The sequence below is a fragment of the Panthera onca genome, chromosome E2, assembly GCF_046562875.1.
Source record: "Panthera onca isolate mPanOnc1 chromosome E2, mPanOnc1 haplotype 2, whole genome shotgun sequence".
Classification (NCBI taxonomy): Eukaryota; Metazoa; Chordata; class Mammalia; order Carnivora; family Felidae; genus Panthera; species Panthera onca.
The window spans coordinates 17176924-17198546 of record NC_138353.1 but is presented as its reverse complement, the minus strand read 5'-3'; the positions used below and the strand labels follow the sequence as shown (position 1 = coordinate 17198546).

At 38.5% G+C, this 21623-nt stretch overlaps 1 protein-coding gene across 7 annotated transcripts in view; it reads left to right on the top strand.

Annotated features, from left to right (window-relative positions):
* ZNF461 (zinc finger protein 461) overlaps nt 1-5267 on the top strand; it is a 31356-nt gene extending 26089 nt beyond the window's left edge. For all 7 annotated transcript variants that reach the window (XM_060652111.3, XM_060652110.3, XM_060652108.3 and 4 more), the window contains one exon: nt 3825-5267. In XM_060652111.3, coding sequence (XP_060508094.1) covers nt 3825-5212 — 1388 coding nt within the window. In that variant the 3' untranslated portion in view covers nt 5213-5267. The remainder of the gene's footprint in view (nt 1-3824) is intronic.
* The last annotated feature ends 16356 nt before the right edge of the window (nt 5268-21623 follow it).

Below are 21623 nucleotides of genomic sequence, written 5' to 3'. Positions count from 1 at the left end.
TTTCAAGTAGGCAGTTAGATTAATGTGGAACTCAGGGATAAGATAAAAGCTAGAAGTATATACAAAAGAACACATAAAATAAAAAGTTAACCTATGGAATAGGAGAAAACATTTATAAATCATATATCTGACAAGGGATTAATATTCAGAATGTATAAAGAAATTCTACAACTCAACATCAAAGAAACTGAACAACTCAATTAAAAAGGGGGGAAAGGATTTTAATAGACATTTCTTCAAAGAAGATAAATAAATGGCCAGCAAACAGTATGTGAAACAGTATGATCGTTCCTCAAAAAAAAATCAAAAATAGAATTACTAAATGATCCAGCAGTTCCACTTCTGGATATATAACCAACAGAATTGAAAGCAGCAGCTTTCAATCATTCAGAAACCATTCATTTTAATCATTCATTTTAATGATTTCTTTTTAACGAATGATTTCAATGCTTCAGATTGTGTCTCCCTCCCTCTCTCTTTGCCCCTCCCCCACTCATGCTTTTTTATTTGTATACCCATGTTTTTAGCAGCATTATGTACAATAGCCAAAGGTTGGAAGCAGCCTAGGTGTTCATCAACAGATGAGTGGATCAACAAAGTGTGTGTGTGTGTGTACACACATATATAATGTAATGTTATTCAGCCTTAAAAGGGCAGTATTCTGACACACACTACAACATGGATTGGCATGTTGAGGACATTATGCTAAGTGAAATAAACCAGTCACAAAAAGATACTGTATGATTTCACTGATATGTAGTATCCAGAGTAATCAAACCATAGAAACAGAAGTAGAATGGTGGGTGCCAGGAACTGGGGGAGGAAAGGGTGGAGAGGAGTTATTAGTAAGCTCAAAGTTTCAGTTCTGCAAGTTGAAAAAGTTCTGGAGATTGGTTGTACAAAAATGTGAACATACTTAACACTACTGAATTATATACTTAAAAATAGTTAAGATGTTAAATTTTATGTTATGTGTATTTTGCCACAATCAAAATTTTAGAGTTATAGGGCCACCTGGATGGCTCAATCGGTTGAGTGGCCAACTTTGGCTCAGGTCATGATCTCACGGTTTGTGGGTTTGAGCCCTACATCGAGCTCGCTGCTGTCAGCATGAAGCCCACTTCAGATCCTCTGTCCCCCTCTCTCTGCCCCTCCCCTACTTGCGCTCTCAAAGATAAATTAAAGAATTTTTTTTAATCTAGAGTTATAAATTTAAGACTTAGGAGTATATGACTAGAATTTAAGCCAGACCTGTTAACAGGGAAAGAGTATATAGATTGATGGCTAGCCAGAGCCTGGGTTCTGGGACATTCTGATAGTTAGAGGGCAGGTAGTAAATGCATTAAGGGGAACTGAATACAAAGAGAAAGGTAGGAAGATAACTAGGAGAATATGGTATATAGGAAGCTAAGGGATTGATCATTTGTGTCAAATACTGCTAATGAGTCAAGTAGAGTGATGACTAGCACTAGAGCACTGATTTTGGCAAAGAGATTTTGTTAGTGACTTATGTTCATGCATATGTTGACCCTTGACTGATGAATGGATAAGCAATATATGGTATATCTATACAATGAAATATTACTTGGCCATAAAAAAGGAATGAAGTACTGGTTGATCCTTGAAAACATTATACAGAGTGAAAAAAGACCCAAAAGGTCACATATTGTATGATTCCATTTGTATGAAATGTCAGAATAGATTCATAGAGACACAAAGCAGATTAGTGGTTGCCAAGGGCTGGGAAGAATAGGGGAATAGGAAATGACCATGGGCATGGGGTTCTTCTTGGCATGATGAGAGTTTTCCGGAATTAGTGATCTGATGGTTATACAACAGTGAGAATGTATTAAAAGTTACTGAATTGTATACTTCAAAATGGTGAAACTGGTAGATTTTATGTTATATGAATTTTACCACACACACACACACACACACACACACACACACACACACATACAGTCAGTAAAAATGGACAAAAGACCTGAGTTGGCATTTATTAAAAGAGATATCCAATTGGCCAATAAACATATGAAAAAGTGCTCAACCTCACAAGTCATCAGGGAAATTGCAAATTAAACCACAATGCAGTATCATGACATATCTGCCAGGATGCCTGAATATAAGATTGACAATAACAAGTGTTGGGGAGGATGTGAGGAACTGGAACTCTTTTCCAGTTAGATGGGAAAATGAGGAAACTATTGGATAATGTCAACTAAAGCTGAACAAATGCATATTCTGTGTGCAACAATTTCACTCATAAATGTATACATCTAGCAGAAAGGAGTCCTATTTCCACCAAAAGAAATGTACAAGAATGTTCATAGCCGTACTGATCATAATAACCAACAATTGAAAGCAACCCATATGTCCATCATTAGGAAAATGAAAAAGTAAATTGTGTTAGAATAGAATGCTTTAGGGGCCCCTGGGTGGCGCAGTCGGTTAAGCGTCCGACTTCAGCCAGGTCACGATCTCGCGGTCTGTGAGTTCGAGCCCCGCGTCAGGCTCTGGGCTGATGGCTCGGAGCCTGGAGCCTGTTTCCGATTCTGTGTCTCCCTCTCTCTCTGCCCCTCCCCCGTTCATGCTCTGTCTCTCTCTGTCCCAAAAATAAATAAAAAACGTTGAAAAAAAAAATTTAAAAAGAATAGAATGCTTTATATAGCTGTCAGTCTTAAGCTTTTTCTTCTGAAACAGCCTCTGAAAAGCTCTAAGATAGGAAAGACTTTGGAATGTCCTAATTGTTGAAAGGAGATTAATGTTGTAGTACATGGATAAAAGGGAAAAGGACTCAAAATGAGGTCTTCTAACTAGGCAGAGGCCCTGTGTTCTCATGGTAAAAAATTGGATTTTTAAATTTCAGTTCAATAGGAAGCTACATAAGTTTGGTTATAGGTTTGGCTACATGTGACAGAGACTCAAAAATAATAATGGCTTAAACCATATGGGTTAATTTTCTTTTGCATTAAAGTCCAGGCTGGAGGGGAAGCTCTGCTCTGCAAAACCATCATGTGACATGACACCACATCCACAGTGGAGACTAAGGAAATGGGAGAATAGAGGATATAGGACATGGGCCAGCTGGCTGTTAAAGTTTCAGAAGCTACTATTTGATACTTATGCTTTTTTTTTTTTTTTTTTTAAGGCAGAATCCAGTTACATGGCATATTCTCCTGCAAAAGAGCCTGGGAAATGCAGTGTTTATATTGGGCAACCTTGTTCTCAACTAAAAACCATTGGTTCAATCCATATATAAAAGGGGAATAATAGACATTTGGGGACAATTAGCAGTCTCCATCTCATAATCCCTTGGCCTGGTGGAAAGTGTTAAACATACACTCTTGTAGATTCTGATTCAGTTGATCTCATTCTGAAACCAACTCTGGTAGATATGGATTCATTTGATCTAGAATGTTTCCTAAACATCTATAATTGCAGCAAACTCTGAGGTAGATCAAAATTTCAGAACAACTGGGTCACCCGGCTGGCTCAGTTGGTGGAACGTGTAACTCCTGGTCTTGGGGTTGTGGGTTTGAGCCCCATGCTGGGTGTAGAGATTGCTTAAAAATAAAATCTTAAAAAAAAAAATTCAGAACTATTGACTTGATTTGTTAATTAACTCCCTCACTTTCTCTTCTGAGCTCTCATTTCTCTGTGTTCTCCTTACTGTTTTTTTTTTCATTCAGTTGCATGATGATATTTTAGAGTTCTCCAAGACTCATCTTTTACGTGAATTATTTCCAATTATCTCTCTTTGCTACCATATATATTTTCTTTTCTGACACAAAACCAGCAATTAAAGTGTGTTTCTTATCTTTCAGACTTGGTGTCCAGGTGTGAGGCCAAGAAGTTATCTCCAAAAGACATTTATGAGACAGAGTCATCCCAAAGGGCTATCATGGAAGACTTTAAAAGTCATAATCCTGAGAAATCCATTTTCAGAGATATTTGGGAATGCAATACTCAGTTTGAAAGACAACAGGAACAAGAGGGCTATTTCAGGCAATTTGTTATCAACCATGAACATATGCCTATATTTAACCAACATTCTTTACTAACTCAGGAATTTTATAATAGAGAGAAAATCTTTGGATGTAAAGAATGTAGAAAAAACTTCAGTTACCACTTATTTTTTAGTAATCACAGAAGAGCTCATTCTAAAGAAAAACTGTCTGAATGTAAGGAATGTGCAGAAATTCTTAACATATCATATCTTACTAAACAGAGAATTCAAAATAGTAACAAGTGCAATGAATGTAAGGAATGTTGGAGAGCTTTTATTCATTGTTCACAACTTAAGCAACACCTGAGAATCCATAATGGCGAAAAACGCTATGAATGTAAAGAATGTGGGAAGGCCTTTAATTATGGCTCAGAACTTATTCTGCATCAGAGAATTCACACTGGTGAAAAACCTTATGAATGTAAAGAATGTGGGAAGGCCTTTAGGCAGCGATCACAGCTTACTCAACATCAGAGACTTCATACTGGTGAAAAACCTTATGAATGTAAGCAATGTGGGAAGGCTTTTATTCGTGGCTTTCAACTTACTGAACATCTACGACTCCATACTGGTGAGAAACCCTATGAATGTAAAGAATGTGGAAAGACTTTTAGGCATCGCTCACACCTTACCATACATCAGAGAATTCATACTGGTGAGAAACCCTATCAATGTAGAGAATGTGGAAAGGCCTTTAGCTATCACTCAAGCTTCTCTCACCATCAGAAAATTCATTCTGGCAAAAAACCTTATGAATGTAGTGAATGTGGGAAGGCCTTTTGTGATGGCTTACAACTTACCCTGCATCAGAGGATTCATACCGGTGAGAAACCCTATGAGTGCAAGGAATGTGGGAAGACTTTTAGACAGTGCTCACACCTCAAAAGACATCAGAGAATTCATACTGGTGAGAAACCTCATGAATGTATGATATGTGGTAAGGCCTTTAGACTTCATTCACACCTTATTCAACATCAGAGAATACATACTGGTGAGAAGCCCTATGAATGTAAGGAATGTGGAAAGACCTTTAGCTATCATTCAAGCTTTTCACACCATCAGAGAATTCATTCTGGGAAGAAACCTTATGACTGTGGAAAGGCTTTTAATCATGGCTTGCAATTTAATATACATCAGACACTTCATACTGTTGAGATGCCAGTAAGGTTTCCTCTTCTCTCTCCCCATCCTAGTCTAGCATCATGAAATTATTTTTATTTTCTTTTTTTTTCTTCAAGATAAATGTTGGTAAAATAATGAATTTCATTAGTATTGATTTATTTCAATGATCCTTGAAAAAAAAAACTTCAAGCAGGGAAAATTGAAAAATTATTAACAAGTAAAAATTGCTCTAGTTCCAATGCTGTTTCTAAGTTATTATAATCAATATTGGAAATAAATTTTATAAATAGTGTTTTCACTGAAACCAGTGAAGTGGCAGAAATAAAATGAAAACAATTTATTCCCCTCCCACACATCTGTGAGAGCCACTATGTGTGTGTTGCTCCTTCCTGCTCAAACATACCTGCAAATATGGAGGGTTTATTGCATGTATATGGAAGATTTTACCGCCTATAGTGACATATTTCACAGCAATTTCTTTTTGCACTTAAATAATTGTGGACTTTTTTTCCAGGTGAGTACATACAGATCTAACTTATTGTTTTTAAAGCTCCTGAATATTTCTGGTATAGGATGTATGTCCATATTTTAAGCCATTCCTTCCTATAGACATTTGATTGCTCTATTTCTTTTTCATCCCAAAGGATCATACAGTAAATATTCTTATCTCATCATTCTTTTATTTCCATTGGGTAGATTGCCAACCGTGAGAGTGTATGTAGTTTTGATGTTACATTAATTTTTTAGTTTAAAAATTTAGGTAATAAAAATACATGCTACAAAATTCAAAAGTTATCAAACAAGTAAAGTAAGAATTAAAGCTTTCTTAATACCTGATTCTATAGGACCAGCTGTCAGGTCTTTTGTATTCTTCCAGGGATTAAATTTTTTAAATTCTTTGGATGAAAGTGGATTAATCATAATCTTTGTTTCATGAAATTCTTATCGTTCCAAATTTAGCACTCTTTCATTTCAGTATTTCCAAGGGATTTACAGACGTGCCAACTATCAATTTACTGCCTGTCTTCTCCAAATCCTTCATTGCCTGCAATCCTTCGCTGCAATATTGGAACTCTCTCTTTTGTTTATAACATTATTTATCTGAGTCCTCTGTCTCTTTGTTTTTGGTTAAGTCAGACTAGCTAATAGTTTTTCAACTATATATTTTCAAAGGGCCAACCCTTGGTTTTATTGATCTTTTCTATTGTCTTTTAAGTATCTTTCATTTATATCTGCTTTTATATCACTTCCTTCCTTATGCAAACTTTGGGCTTAGTTCTTTTTTCTAGTTTCTTGGGGTGTGAAGTTAGGTACTTAAGATTGTTTCCCCCTAATGTAGCTTTTATCCCTGTAAACTCCCCCATTAGAACTGCATTTATTATATCCCATATGTTTGTTTCCATTTTCATTTTTGTTAAGATATTGTCTGATTTCCATTTTGATTTCTGTTTTGATCAATTGGTTGTTCAGGAGTGTGTACTCCTGAATATGTATAATTTTCACATATTTGTGAAATTTTCCAGTTTTCCTCCTGTTAATGATTTGTAGTTTCATACCATTGTGGTCAAAAAAGTTACTTGATAGGATTTCAATCTTAAATGTGCTAAGACTTATCTTATAGCCTAACATACGATTTATGATGGAGAATGTTGTGTGTGTTCTTGAGAAGAATGTGTATTCTGCTGCTGTTGGGTGGAATATTCTGTGTATGTTCGTTAGTTCCATTTGGTCTAAAGTGTTATTCAAGTCCACTCTTTCCTTATTGATTTTCTGTCTGAAAAGAGCTACTGTTGAAAGTGGGATATTGAATTTCTCTGCTCTTTTTATTGCTATCTACTTCTCCCTTCAGATCTGTCAGTATTTGCTTCATATATTTAAATGCTCTGGTGTAGGATGCATATATATTTACAATTGTTATATTCTCTTTATGAATGATCACTTATATAATGACTTGTGACAGATTTTGACAAAAAGTCTATTTTTAGTGATATAACCACCCCTGCTCTCTTTTGGTGATCATTTGAACAGAATATCTTTTTCTGTCCTTTCACTTTTAGTCTATGTGTGTCCTAAAGCTAAAGTGATTCTCTTGTAGTCAGCATATTTTGGAATTCTTCTTCGTCTCTGTCTCCCTGTCTCTCTCCCCCTCCCTCCTCCCTCCTCCCTCTCCCTCCTTCTCCTTCCTCTCCCTCCTCCCTCACTTCTGCCTCCTCATTCTCCTTCTACTCCTCTTTCTCCTTCTTTTTTTGGTCCATTCAACCACTCCATGGCCTTGATTGGAGAATTTAATTCTTTACAGTTAAAGCAATTATTGATAGGTAAGATCTTATTGCCATTCCATTCATTGTTTTCTGACTGCATTGTAGTTCCTTTGTTCCTTTCTTCCTCTCTTGCTGTCTTCCTTTGTGATTTGATGATTTTTTTAAAAATAGAAGTATGCTTTGGTTCCTTTCTTGTGTATTGACTATAGGTTTTTTCTCTTGGTTACTATGGGGCTTACATAAAACATCTTACAACCATAACAGTCTATTTTAAGGTAATAGCAACTTCAGTTGCATAAAAATTCTCTGCTTTTACCTCTGCCCTCCCCCTAAGTTTTATTATATTGATGTCATATTTTATGTCTTTTTATATTGCATATCAAGAAATTACAGTAGCTAGTTATTTTTAATATATTTTGTTTTTTTTAACTTTTATACTCAAACATGATTTATGCACTACTTTTGCAATATTATTGTGAATTTGACTATTTACCTTTTCCAGTGAGTTTTATACTTTCCTAAGATTTCATGTTGTCACTTAGTGTCCTTTCATTTCAACTTGAATTCCCTTTAGCATTTCTTTTAAGACAGGTCTAGTCGTGATGAACTACCATAGGTTTTGTCTGAGAATGTCTTAATCTTGCCTGTGTAGCTTGCCATATACATTTTAAGTTATCAAAATCTACTTTACCTGTGTATTAATTCCAGAGAGATACAGAAATGTTACCCATATATAGCTCTGTTTCTTGTTCTTCCATTTTGTGTTATTATATCCTGTTATGAACGTAAACTTTATATTTTTTGTGTCTGCTAAAGATGCTGAGTAAAGAAAAGAAGCAAAGTATATACTATGGAATTTGTTATATTAACCTTCTTATTTACCATTTCTATTTCTCTTTGTTTCCAGTGGATCCAAATTAATATCTAGTATCATTTCTTTATTCTAATACAGCTTTGCTCCCACCTGCCTTCTTTGTGTTGTTTAATATAGTAATTTCTGTATGTTCTAGGTCTAACAATATAGTTATATTGTATACAGTTGTATAGGTATTGTGTAGTGTAAGTCCTGACAGTTTTTCTTCTTTAATAATGCAAGTGCCTGACTTAAACCAAGGCATCCACTTCAGAGATGGCTATCTCCAACACATTGCCAGCCACATGACTAGATAAAGAGCCAGGCCTCCCCTCTCTCAAGGCTTTTTAGGTTTAGAGATCTTGGTTGATTTCAATAACTGACCATTTGGGCTCCTTTTTTTTTTTTCTCTTCCTGCACTTCAGATTCCTGCTCTTATGTTCTAACCTCATCAATAAAGAGTAAGCCCCCTAAACCCTAGGCCTCTCACCTATGAGCCCTTAGTCAAACAATTAAAGTAAAACCCTTTACTTTCTGTCTCTCTCTCTCTGTGCAACCTCACTGTATGGCTCCAGATGTGCCGTGTAATTTTCAGGATTTGCAAATAATAAACGTTATCTCTTTTTTTAAGTTTATTTATTTTTTAAGAGAGAGAAAGCAGGGGAGACAGAGAGTGAGGGAGACAGAGAATCCCAAGCAGGCTCCATGCTGTCAGCACAGAGCCCAATGTGGGACTTGAACTCATGAACCCATGAGATCACGTGCTTACCCAACAGAGCCACCCAGGTGCCCCATTGAGTGTTCTCAATGTCTCAATGTTTCAAAGTTTCCTGATGTTTATTGTTGAGGGCATCTTGCAATTATAGTAAGAACCACAAGGGGTAGTCCAGCCACAACATTCATTATCAATAGCATGGGACTGGCACAAACATTGTTTTATATATATAATTGCTTTTTAGACCAAATAAGAGAAGAAATATGCATTTGTGATATCTTTTATAATTACATCATTACCTTTACTGGTGCTTTTTTGGTCACTTGTTTTCATTCTGAAGAACTTTCTTTAGTGTATTTTGTAAGGTGGGTCTGTTACCAACAGATTCTCTCAGTTTGAGTTTGACTGGCATGTCTTTATTTCACCATTTTTTAAAGGCAACTTTACTTGCATATAAAATTTTTTGTATACAGATCCCCCACCCACCCTCAACCCGACCAGAACTCCTCTCAGAACTTTGAATATGTCATCCCATTGTTTTCTGGTCTGTGTTGTTTGTGATAAGAGATTTACTGTTCACTTTATTGGGGCTCCCTTGTAAGTGATGAGTCTTTCTGTTGCTTTCAAGATTTTCTTCTTGACTACCTTTTAGCAGTTTTACTATGAGGTCTTTGTGGATCTTTGCTTAGAGTTTCTTTAGCTTCTTGGATGTGTATATTAAAGTTTTTCAGTGAACTGGGAAATTTTCAGCCATTATTTCTTAAATGTTTTTTTCTGATTCTCTCCTTTACATGTATGTTGGCATTCTTGATGATGTCCTATATTTCTCTGAGGCTCTGTTCATTTTTCTTCATTCTTTTTTCTTTCTGTTCTTTGAATTACATAATCTCCATAATGATCATATTGATTCTTTTGCCAGCTCAGATTTGTTGAGTTCCTCAAGTTAGTTTTTCATTTTGGTTATTGCAGTCTTAAACTCCACAATTTCTATTTAGTTCTCTATAATTTTGATTTATTTATTAATGTTTGCTCTTTGATGAAGCATTGTCATCATATTTTCTTTTGCTTCTTTAATCATGGTTTCCTTCAGTTCTTGAACATAATTTTAATGGCTGCTTTGATGTCCTTTTCTGTTAAGTGAGATACTTGGGCCCTCTCACAGACAATTTCTATTGCTTGCTTTTTTCCTGTGTTTGGCTCATATTTTCCTGTTTCTTTGTATGTCTCATAATTTTTTGTTTAAAATTGACACTTGAGGTAATATATCGTGTTATATATTTTAGCAACTCTGGGTACTGATTTTTCCACCCTGGTTTCTGAACGTTGGTAATCTGTGGCCCTTAATCAAACCCAGAGTCTTTCTTGTTTGTTTGTTTGTTTGTTTGTTTGTTTGTTTTCCAGTGGGCTCACATCTATTGTGGGGCTTGAACTCATGACCTTGAGGTCAAGAGTCAGATGCTCTACTGACTGAGCCACCCAGGTGACCTGTTTCTTGTGTAATTCTACAGTTGGCTAATACGGTGATATTGTCTTACATTCTTTAAAGGGGTGGTCATAAAGCATTCAAGGCCACTTTTCATAAGGGACTGTGCCACAGAGTTCCATGAGTTTTTTGTTTTTTGTCTTGTAACTCTGAGGATCAGAATCTATTTTGCAGAGGCATAGGCTGCAGCACCAGCAAAGATATGTTACAGGATGTTAACCATCTGGTTTTAGGAGTATAGGCTTTAGCATGCCAAATGGTGATATGCTCTTCTTTAAAGAAGCCATCACCCAGTGGTCCTGAATACTGCACAAGTTATCACTCTTTCTCCTGCATGCACTTTAGAATGAGTGTTCAGTGCCTGCTTAAAACACACAACTAATTGTCCCAGGGTAAGTTTCATTTCCCTGAGCCTAGCATCAGTAATGACTTATGCTGGAATTGAGACATATGATTCAATCTGAGGTAGAGATTTGGGCAAAGACACATGACCCAGGACTACTTTAAGGAGGGTCTGAATCTCATTTCTGTAAATGCCAGTTATCAAAACTTGTGATTTAGGTCAGTTAAATCTTTAACAGAGGTTTTGTAGGACTCAGAAAATACAGCACAAAGCGGGAAAACTCAAAGCACAAACTCTCAGACAGCAGCACAGATCAAACAGCGTGCTTTCAAGTTAGCAACTCAAAATGCACAGTTGCCAAAAGGCAACAGAGCTTATTAGCAAACCCAAGCATAGAAGAAAGACCCCTGGTAGTGGCAGTTATTGCTTAGACACTGATCACTGTCTTAATTTTTGCAGCCACAGTACAGATGTGGGATATACCCCCAACTCAAAATTTTGTTTGGTTGTCAAGACTGATGTTGCCACACATGCACCAACAGAATATGGAAAGGTTTATTACTCATATAATGATATTTTCTGGGGAGAACAAAGCAGGATTCCAAGCAGGTCTCAAAATGGATTGAGAGATCAGGGAGGGGAGAGTGACTTGGGTTTTTATTGTGCTTAGGGGTGGGGCTGTGTAAGGGTTCCCATGAAGAGGCTGGGGTTTGTGTAGTTTGAACTTCCCACCGCACTAAAGGAAAGGACACACAACAGTCAAACACCAAAAATGGAATCATACCCTTTATTACACTGTATTATCTGTTACTTTGTAACAAGCTACCACAAACAGCAGCTTAGAGCAACACACAGTCATTCTTTTTTTTTTTTTTTTTTTTTTTTTTAATTTTTTCCCAACGTTTTTTATTTATTTTTGGGACAGAGAGAGACAGAGCATGAACGGGGGAGGGGCAGAGAGAGAGGGAGACACAGAATCGGAAACAGGCTCCAGGCTCCGAGCCATCAGCCCAGAGCCTGACGCGGGGCTCGAACTCACGGACCGCGAGATCGTGACCTGGCTGAAGTCGGACGCTTAACCGACTGCGCCACCCAGGCGCCCCTACAGTCATTCTATTACAGTTTCTGAGGTTCATGAATCTAAGCATAGCCTTGCTGGGTCCTCTACTTCAAGGTTTTTCATAAGGCTACAGTCAAGGAGCATGTGCCTGGCTTAGTTGGAAGAGTGTGCAACTCTGGATACCAGGGTTGTGAGTTTGAGCCCCACGTTGGGTGTAGAGATTACTTAAATAAAACTTAAACAAAAAAAAAAAAAAAAACAACGAAAAAAAGGCTACAGTCAAGGTGTGGATCAGGTTTTACCTGAAGGCACAACTGGGGAAGGATCACTTCCAAGCTCACATGGTTATTTGCAGGATTTAGTTCCTTATAGGCTATTAGGCTAAGGACCTCAGTTTCATACTGGTTGCTGGCCAGGATCCAATTTCAGTTCATTGCTGTCTGGGCTTCACCACTATGGCATCTTACTTCATCAAAGCCAGCAAGACACGGTCAATAAAGAGTCTTATAGCAAGAAAGAAGTTGTCTTTTGTAACTTCAATCATGGAAGTGACTTCCTGTGACCTTTGCCATATTCTGTTGGTTAGAAATAAGTTGATAAATCCACTCTCAAAGGAAGGGGATTACACAAAGGCATGCACATCAGGATCAGGGATCATTGAGGGACATTGTAGTCTTTCTGCCACAGGGACCTATGGCCATTTACTTGAGCAACTGTACATTGGAAAAAAGGAAAATACTCATACATCTTGAAATCATTGTCTGACTTGACAGTGATACCCAGAGACCTAAAGCATTATCATAGTCCACATGTTAAAATAGTCTTATGTGGGTGTCAGGTAATAAGTTGATTCCTGACCAATGTCTAGTTTACAGGGGATCTGTTGGGTTCATAGATGATCTGGTGGCTCTTTTATGTATCCCTAAATTTACAATAAGTATTGACATTTTGGAGTTGAAGTTAATCCACATATGGGATCCTTGACCTTTAGTGTTAGAGTTGCAGTGGAAAAAAACCAAGTGGAAACCTCTGAGATTATTCCTGTTCCCTCAAGCTACAATGGTAAATAAAAAATTGTATCACATCCCAGAGAGATGGTAGAGATTAGTCCCACCCTAAAGATCAAAAGGATGTAAGGTTAGTGGTCACTATTATACCTCAGTATCATATGTCTATTTTTTTAACTTGTTTTATTTTTTATTTTTTTAAATTTACATCCAAATTAGTTAGCATATAGTACAACAATGATTTCAGGAGTAGATTCCTTAGTGTCCCTTACCCATTTAGCCCACCCCCCCCCACAACCCCTCCTATAACCTTCAGTTTGTTCTCCATATTTGAGTCTCTTCTGTTTTGTCCCTCTCCCTGTTTTTACTCATATGTCTGTTTTATATCCCAGTCTGTGAATGTAACTGCAAGCTCTACCAATTAGCAGCCTTTGGAAGTGGTATTTTTGCTATAGCAGGTGTATAGTATACAGTGATTGATTTGAATGAGTTTATTCTTTTCTATCCCAATCACAAAAGAAAACCAAAAACAGTTCGCAAGTGACAGACAAAATATGTATTTATGATTTTGCCACCTCTGTCAAAATATAACAGGAGATTTGGACATTCACAGTAATTAATTTCATTGATGAAATCAAGTCTAATAAGACAGCATGGGGGAAGGATGTCATGCACATTGGAAGCCTTGTTAAGACACATGTTCCTCAGAGGATGAGAGAAGAACCTATAAAGATTCAGAGACCTTCCACTTAGTAAAGTAAAAGAAATTGCTCTATTTGTATCCTCTACTACTGAGAAGAAAGTATGCTTCCAGGCAAAATTCTTTGTGCTATGAAAGCAACACATTCAACATTTTAGAATACCCATATACAGAGTGGCAAAGAATGCTATCAGCTGTGAGTGGGTCCTAACATAGTAAAGGGCTCTGTAGCATGTCCTAGCTGAAGTACAATCAGTGCTTCCACTGGAGCCACGTGATCTGAAATAACTGTACTGTTGGGAGATATGACTGATGAAAATGATGCAGTGTGGAGTTCATGGCAAGCCGTAATCAGAGCAGGATGAGCAAGAGTATGTCATCCAAAGCAGATAATTACAGTTTTTGAAAATAAGCTCCTGGTGTGCTACTGGACCCTGTGAGGACAGATTGCTTGGCCATGTGAAACCAAGTCACCATGCACCCTGAACTGCCCATTGTGAGGTATATCCTGTCAGAACCACAAAAGTGATAACGTTGGATGAGCCCAGTGCAATCTTTGAAAAACTGGAAATGGTACATTGAGGATTAAGCACAAGAAGTACTAAAGGGCACACAATCTACATGAGCCTGTCACCCATCACTTCCACCAGTGTCTCAGATCACTCATATGGACAAATGGGAGTCCCATATAACCAGCTGAGGAAGAAAGAAAAAGGCTGACCTTGGCTTACAGTTTGTTGACTCTATATGTGAATGTAAACTGAAGTGGAAAGCAGCAGTGTTACACAGAAGCTTCACAGGGGTGGCTTTGAAAGAGAAATATTTCTCATTGGATGAAACTTAATGTATTGCATTTGGTCATCCACTTCATGTAGAAGGAGAAGTGGCCCAAGAGAAGAAGAATCACACTCCTTGGGTAAATGGCCTAGTCAGGGGCCTGGAAGAAGAAAGGTTAGAAGATAGTTTTATCAGTCAATATTTAATCAGAGAAATAGAAACAGTATATATAAAGACTTATTGTAGTGAATCTGCTTATGTGATTGTAGGGGCTGTCTAGGCAAGCCTAAAATCAGGAACAGCAGGCTAGAATTCTTGGACATGAGATGAAACTGCTATCTACAGGCAGAATTTTTTCTTTTTCAGGGAATTCCTCAGCTCTGCTCTTAATGTCTTTCAACTGATGAAATCTAGGATAATCTCCCTTAAAGTTAACTGATTATGGACTTTAGACACATCTACAAAATACCTTCACAGCAACACCTAGATTAGTGTTTGATTGAATACCTGTAGTCTAGCCAAGTTGACACATATACATGATCTTAACTGTCCACCGCTTATCAACTTGGCACCCACACACATTTCCTTTAATTACACTCTTCAAATGAAGACCATGAGTCCTACTTCCAACTAACATGAAACATTCTGTGTACAATTGAAAACACATTAACCCTTTCTCCAGGAGAGGATGCCTTTGGATGAAGTTCACTCTCTTTTTTATACCCTGTAACTTAAATATTGTGATATAAAGTTAACTATTTTTTTAATGTTCGTTTTTGATAGAGCACAAGAAGGAGAGGGGCAGAGAGAGAGAGGCACAGAATTTGAAGCAGGCTTCAGGCTCTGAGCTGTCAGTGCAGAGCCTAATGCAGGGTTCAAACCCACAAACTGTGAGATCATGACCTGAGTTGAAGTCAACCAACTGAGTCACCCAGGTGTCCCTGAAGTTAACTATTATTAATAAATCTTATGTTTGATGGGATAAGAGAGGGAAGGAAACAAAAATATTTGGTTAATAAATATACATAACAAAATGAGGAAGAATTATGCATACTATTACTGTTCTCATTTTTACAACTGGTCATGTAGCATTTATAACTACCTTCTTTCACTACACATTTCATATCTACTTTGCCCTCAGCAAGCACCTCAGTTGGCTTTGATTCTTTCCTGGGAGGATAACCCAAATATTCCTAAAGTGTCTGAGTCCTTAGGAGTCCTCCCTGAATCCAGGTGCAGTTTTCCATTAACATTAATTGCAGGATGCAGCAGTAATGAGACACCCTAAAGGATCTCTTATATTTCACACATAATCTTCTTACATCCATTATGTAGTACCAATTTCCTCATGGTAATCAGGACCAATCACTCATTCAGTACAGTAACCACCTCCTTTGCCTGTTGATTCAGAAGCATGAGGAGCCCAAAGTGGCCTCAATCCAAGGTGGCAGCTTCATCTTTGACTTTAATGGAATGATTGTTGTATCTTCTGGTGGAAGCATTCCTCTCTTTGTAACTAAGACTTCTAGTCCAGCAGAGCCTAAGGTTGCTGGGATGGAAAGCAAAAATTTTGCTGTTGGATCACTAGGGGTGATAATGAGTGGAACCACTCCCATTTGCACCCCTTGATTCCTGGACTCTGGGAAAAACAGCACCATATATTGGATGCTGATTTAAAGCATATACATAATCCTCAAAGACACTTCCCCAGTCCCACAAGATACTGCTACCTCACTGACACTGAAACTGAGGCTTCAAAAGGCGATTCTAATACTCCATCAAGACCACTTCTTCAGGATGATAGAAAACATGGCAACACCATGTGAGTAGCATGAGTATGGGCTTGTTGCCACAATTCATTTGCTGTGAAATGAGCCCTCTGATCAGAAGCAAATGTTACTTGAAATACCACAGTGATGCATAAGGTGCACTATAAGTCCCCAGATGGTGGTTTGGTGGAAGCATTGAGTGCAGGAAAAACAAAGCCATATCACCCAGGGAATGATGCCATATTAGTGACTCTGTCAGTCTCTGCTACTGGCAGACTGGGAACTCAGCAGTAGCTGTAACCAGGACAGTCACGATGAATGGAAGTCCATGTTGCTGAGTCGATGCAGAACCTCCATCTTTGGGACCATGGCCACTTTGTTTTATGAGCCTACTGGGCAATGACAGGAGTGGCTGAGGAAAGAGGCTGACTGATATCCACAGAGTTGATCATCTTATACATGTATTAAGATCCTCCTCTGCTGAGATACACATTCACGTTGGACACAAATATCGTCACATCATTTGCCTGCTCAGACCTATTCATATACCACTTCCCTAGACCTCCTTATCACACATTTTTCCAGTCATATTCCTTCTAAATCCCTGACCATCCAACCAAACTATTGGCCATAGTCTATGAATATAGATTCTTGCTTCTGGCCATTTCTCCTTCCAGGCAAAATAAGCAACCAGATGCTCTCCTTCCAATTTTTCCCACTGGGAAGATTTCATTTCATCATCGTCCTCCAAGAATGTCCCAGAAAGGGACTATAGTACTGCAACTGTCCTTATTTGGGTGGTACTTGCATATCTTACAGAACCATCTGTAAACTACGTTCACATTTTTCTCTTTGTCAGCCAGCTGGTTGTAGGGCACTCCCCATGTATGGGCTAGGAAAAGGTAGTATCATAGAATTGGAGGTCATGTGCATTTATTCAGTCCACTTCTTCATGCAAATTTGCCTTCAGGGCCTGCTTGAGCCAAGTCTCCTATATACCACTCTCATTTGGTAATGTGGTGCTGCTGTCCACATCCAACTTTGTGGCCTGGTGGGCACCTCAGATCTCATGGTGATTTGATGGACTATGATTAATTGTTGAGTCTCTACTAAAGCCCAGTAGCAAATCAAATGCTATTTCTGAAAAAGAGAGTAACAGCAAAGGATGGCAGGACTTCAAAATCTAAAGGCTCTGCACTGTGATTCACCAATAGGGGCCTGCCAAAGGCTCCCAATAGCATCTCTATCTGCCACTGATACTTCAAGCACCATCAGATATTATGGAACATATGGATCAAGTAGGAAAGCAGCTTGCCTAGAGGGCTGGACCTGTTGAAGAGCTTTCTGTCATTCTGGGCCCCACTCAAAACTAACAGCTTTTCAGTTCATTAAGTAAATGGGCCATAATGGCATATCCAAGTGAGGACTACGTTTTGTCTAAAATCCAAAGAGCACACTACATGTCATGGCTCTATTTTGGTTCTAGGAGGGGCCAGTTTCACTTAAAGTTTCACTTTAAGAAGGATATCTCAAGGTGCCTGTGAAGTGTCTGAATTTGGCTCAGGTCATGATCTCGCAGTTAGTGGGTTTGAGCCCCACATTGGGCTCTGCACTGACAGCCCAGAGCCTGGAGTCTGCTTCAGATTCTGTGTTCTGTGTCTTCCTCTCTCCGCCCCTCCCTCACCTGTGCGCTCTCTCTCTCTCAAAAGTAAATAAACTATATAGATCTATAGATATATACCACCACTTTGACTCCATAGAAATTCCACTATGGTGGAAGGCCTTTGAATTTTTGCTAAAGTATTTCCCACTCACTGACCTACAAATATCTTAACCATACATCTACCATCCTTAAGGAATGCCTTATTAATGTAATGGACTAACATGATGACTTGGGGAAGGGAAGTGTGATCAAGCTGTAGGTGGACTAAATTATGATCTAGAGCTGGAGAGTTGATATACCCTTGTGATGGTTAATTTTATGTGTCATCTTGGGTAGGCCACAGTACATATTTGCTCACATATTATTCTAGATGTTCTTTGAAGGTATTTATTAGATGAGATTAACATTTCAATCAGCAGACTGAGTAAAGCAGATTGCCCTTCATAATATGTGTGGGCCCCATTCAGTCAGTTGGAGGCTTTAATAGAAAAAAATTGGCCTCTCTTGAAGAGGAAATTCTGTGAGCAGACTGCCTTTAGGCTTGAACTGCAGCATCAGCTCTTCCCGGGTTTTCCAGCCTGCATGACTGCCCTGCAGATTTTTGACTTGCCAGCTTCCACAGTTGCATGATCCAATTCTTTAAAATAAGTCAATCTCTTTCACTGTGTCTACCTTCTGTTTGTTTATATACGTGTGTATATATGTGTTTGTATACATACATGTTAGTAAATATATACATGGGAAATCTATACATGCGTGTATGTGTATGTACACATATATATCTATGTGTATATGTGTGTATTTGTGTATAAACCTCTAAGTGGTCCTGTTTCTCTGGAGAACCCAGACTAGCACAGCTCCTGAGGTAGAACAGTAAAGGTGTATTGCTAGCCTGAAAACACAGTGGTGGTCTTTACTAACAGGTGTTTAGAAAAAAAATTTTTTCTAGGTCAATAGCTCTATACCACATACCAAAGTATATGTTAATTTGCTCAAGCAACAAAACCATATCTGGAGTGCAATTAGGATTACCACCTGATTAAATTTATGATCATCTATTGTCACTTAAGATCCATCTGTTTCCCACATAAGCCAAATAAGTGACTTGAATGAAATATGTTGGATATCACCACCCCCCTCATCTTTCAAGTCCAGTGACACAAATCTCTGCAATCCCTGCATGATTATGGTATTACTTTTCTTTTTTAATTACTATTTTTGTGGGTAGAGGCAGTTATACCTACAAAGGCTTCTGGTTGGCCTTCCTTAACATAATAACTCTCATGCTACAGGTCAGAGAACTAATATGGGGGTTCTGTTGCCAAGTAGGTCTATTCCAATTATGCATTTGGAACTGGGGAAATAACCACAAGATGGGTTGGGAAACTAATGGACTCTAAAATTCCATTGATCACCTGACCTCCATAAGTCCCTACTCTAACTGGTGGACCACAGTGACATTCTGGGTTTCCAGGAATTAGAGTTAGTTCAACCAAATGTTCATTAATTCCTGAAAAGTATAATTATTTTTTACCCATTGCAGCTGCTTTGGCATTTACTTTGGTAAATGGCCATAGTTTCCTCTGGAGAAGGGTAGGTGAAAGATTAACAATATAAATTTTTGACACTGTAGCAGTGTTCTTTTTCAGAGGGACCTGGGCCTTCCCTTTTATTCAAGGGGCTCTGGGTCTGTAAAGTGGCTCAGGTTTGGGAATTGGTTGAGGGGTTATGAATCACTGTAGTAATTCTAGTTAGACTTCTGTTCACTCAGCCTAGAAGTCTTCTGCTTATATAGATCAAATAAGAATTTAGTAATCTAGGGGCGCCTGGGTGGCTCAGTCAGTTGGGTGTCAGACTTCAGCTCAGGTCATGATCTCCCAGTGGGTGGGTTCGAGCCCCATGTCGGGCTCTGTGCTGATAGCTCAGAGCCTGGAGCCTGCTTCAGATTCTGTGTCTCCTCCTCCCTCTGCTCCTCCCATGCTCATGCTCTGTCTCGCTCTATCTCTCAATAATAAATAAACATTAAAAAAATTAAGAAAAAGAATTTAGTAATCTAACCATATATGTCTTTTCTAGGTATACTGTGATCAATTAGCAAACACCATAGGTCTCTGTGAGTCAGACTACATTGTTTACTGCTTTGGCTTTGCTGCTCTTTACATAACCACACTGGCCAGGAATCCGGCCCCTGCTACTCCAGGATCCCATTATCCTCATTATATTTTTTAAATGTTAATTTGAGAGAGAGAGAGAGAGAGAGAGAGAGCAGGGGAGATTCAGAGAGAGAGGGAGACAGAGGATCTGAAGTGGGCTCTGTGGTGACAGCAGAGAGCCCAATGTGGGGCTCAAACTCACAAACCATGAGATCACGACCTGAACCGAAGTCAGATGCTTAACACACTGAACCACCCAGGTGCCCCTCCTTATTGTATTTTGAGATTCCAGTCATTGGTAACAGTTTCCACCATAATTTTCAATGTACAGAGAAAACAGAGTTCTTTGGTATGCTGAGCCTCCTCCTCACAGTTATAGTGAAAAGTTTGTCTTCTAGAATCTCTGGAGGAGGTTAGCAGGTCTTAGGTGATAAATATAGTCTAGCATTCCAATCTCCCTAAGCCTTTGGATACCTTACTCTGCAGTATACCAAGGAGGTTCTAGCATATCAACTTCATTTAGGGTAGTCCACTGTTAGTCCATGTTTTAGCTAGCCAGCCAATTAGAGCCTTTCTTAACTCCTCAAACCAAAACAATGACTCCAGAATCCGCCTGATACAACTTTATATTCTTTCCACCATAATCACACACCTTAAAATCCATTTACAAACATAACCCACAGATTTATATTTGCATAAATTAGAAAAATCATGCAGTTCTTTTGGTGTATAGCACAACTCCTTTGGGTCACACTTTGTACCTAACTTTTTGGGTACAGTATCCTGGGACTTGAATCTCTTCATTGGTTTAGAAGCAAAGAGGTATGGAAGGATTAGTCTTGAGGAGAATCAGCAGTGCCTTTCCAGGCAACTACCTCTGGGGGGGCCATGACAAGTTCTTCAGGCAAAGGAGAAGTAACCTCAGGCAGGGGTAGTAGGGCTGCTTCTAATGGCAAAGAAGACTCAAAAGAATTTACGGGTTCAATGTCCCTAGCTTTGCTGTAACCTGTCCATGTATTCCAACTCCTATTTTCAGCATCCCATTTTTTTTTTTCCAATCAGTGCTCTCACTTTAAGAGAAGATACCCTAGAAGTTTAGGAATTTAATTTGCAGAGTAATACATCCACTGGCTGGATGAGGCTCTGGGCTTCTTTTTCAGAAATCTTGGCCTTGAGGGTACACGAGATAAGGTTTTTCTTCCAGGGAAGATAAAGAAGCTTTTAGGTCATTTATGCAGAGCTTGAACTGGGAGTTTTAAGTCTTGAGCTCATCTTTTTCTTTCTCCACATTCTCCAGCAGTTATAAGCCACCAGCCATATTAGTTTCCTATGGCTACTCTAACAAATTACCACAAATTTGGTGGCTTAAAATAACACAGATTTGTTCTCTTATATTTCTGGATACCAGAAGTCCAAAATCAGTTTCACTGAGATGAAACTGTCAGTAGGGCCTTGCTCCCACCAGAGGTTTGAGGGGAGGACCTGTTTTCTTGCCTTTTCCAGCTTTTGAGAACTGCCTTATTTGCATGTCTTGACACATAGACCCTTCCTTCATCTTAAAAGCTGACAGCATAGCATCTTCAAATCCCTCTCTCTCTCTGCTTGAGGTGGTTATATCGCTTTCTTTCTTCTAGAGTAGAATCTCTGACTACCTTCTTATTATAAGGGTACTTATTACATTTATTGTCCATGGCTTTGTGTTTGGTATCTG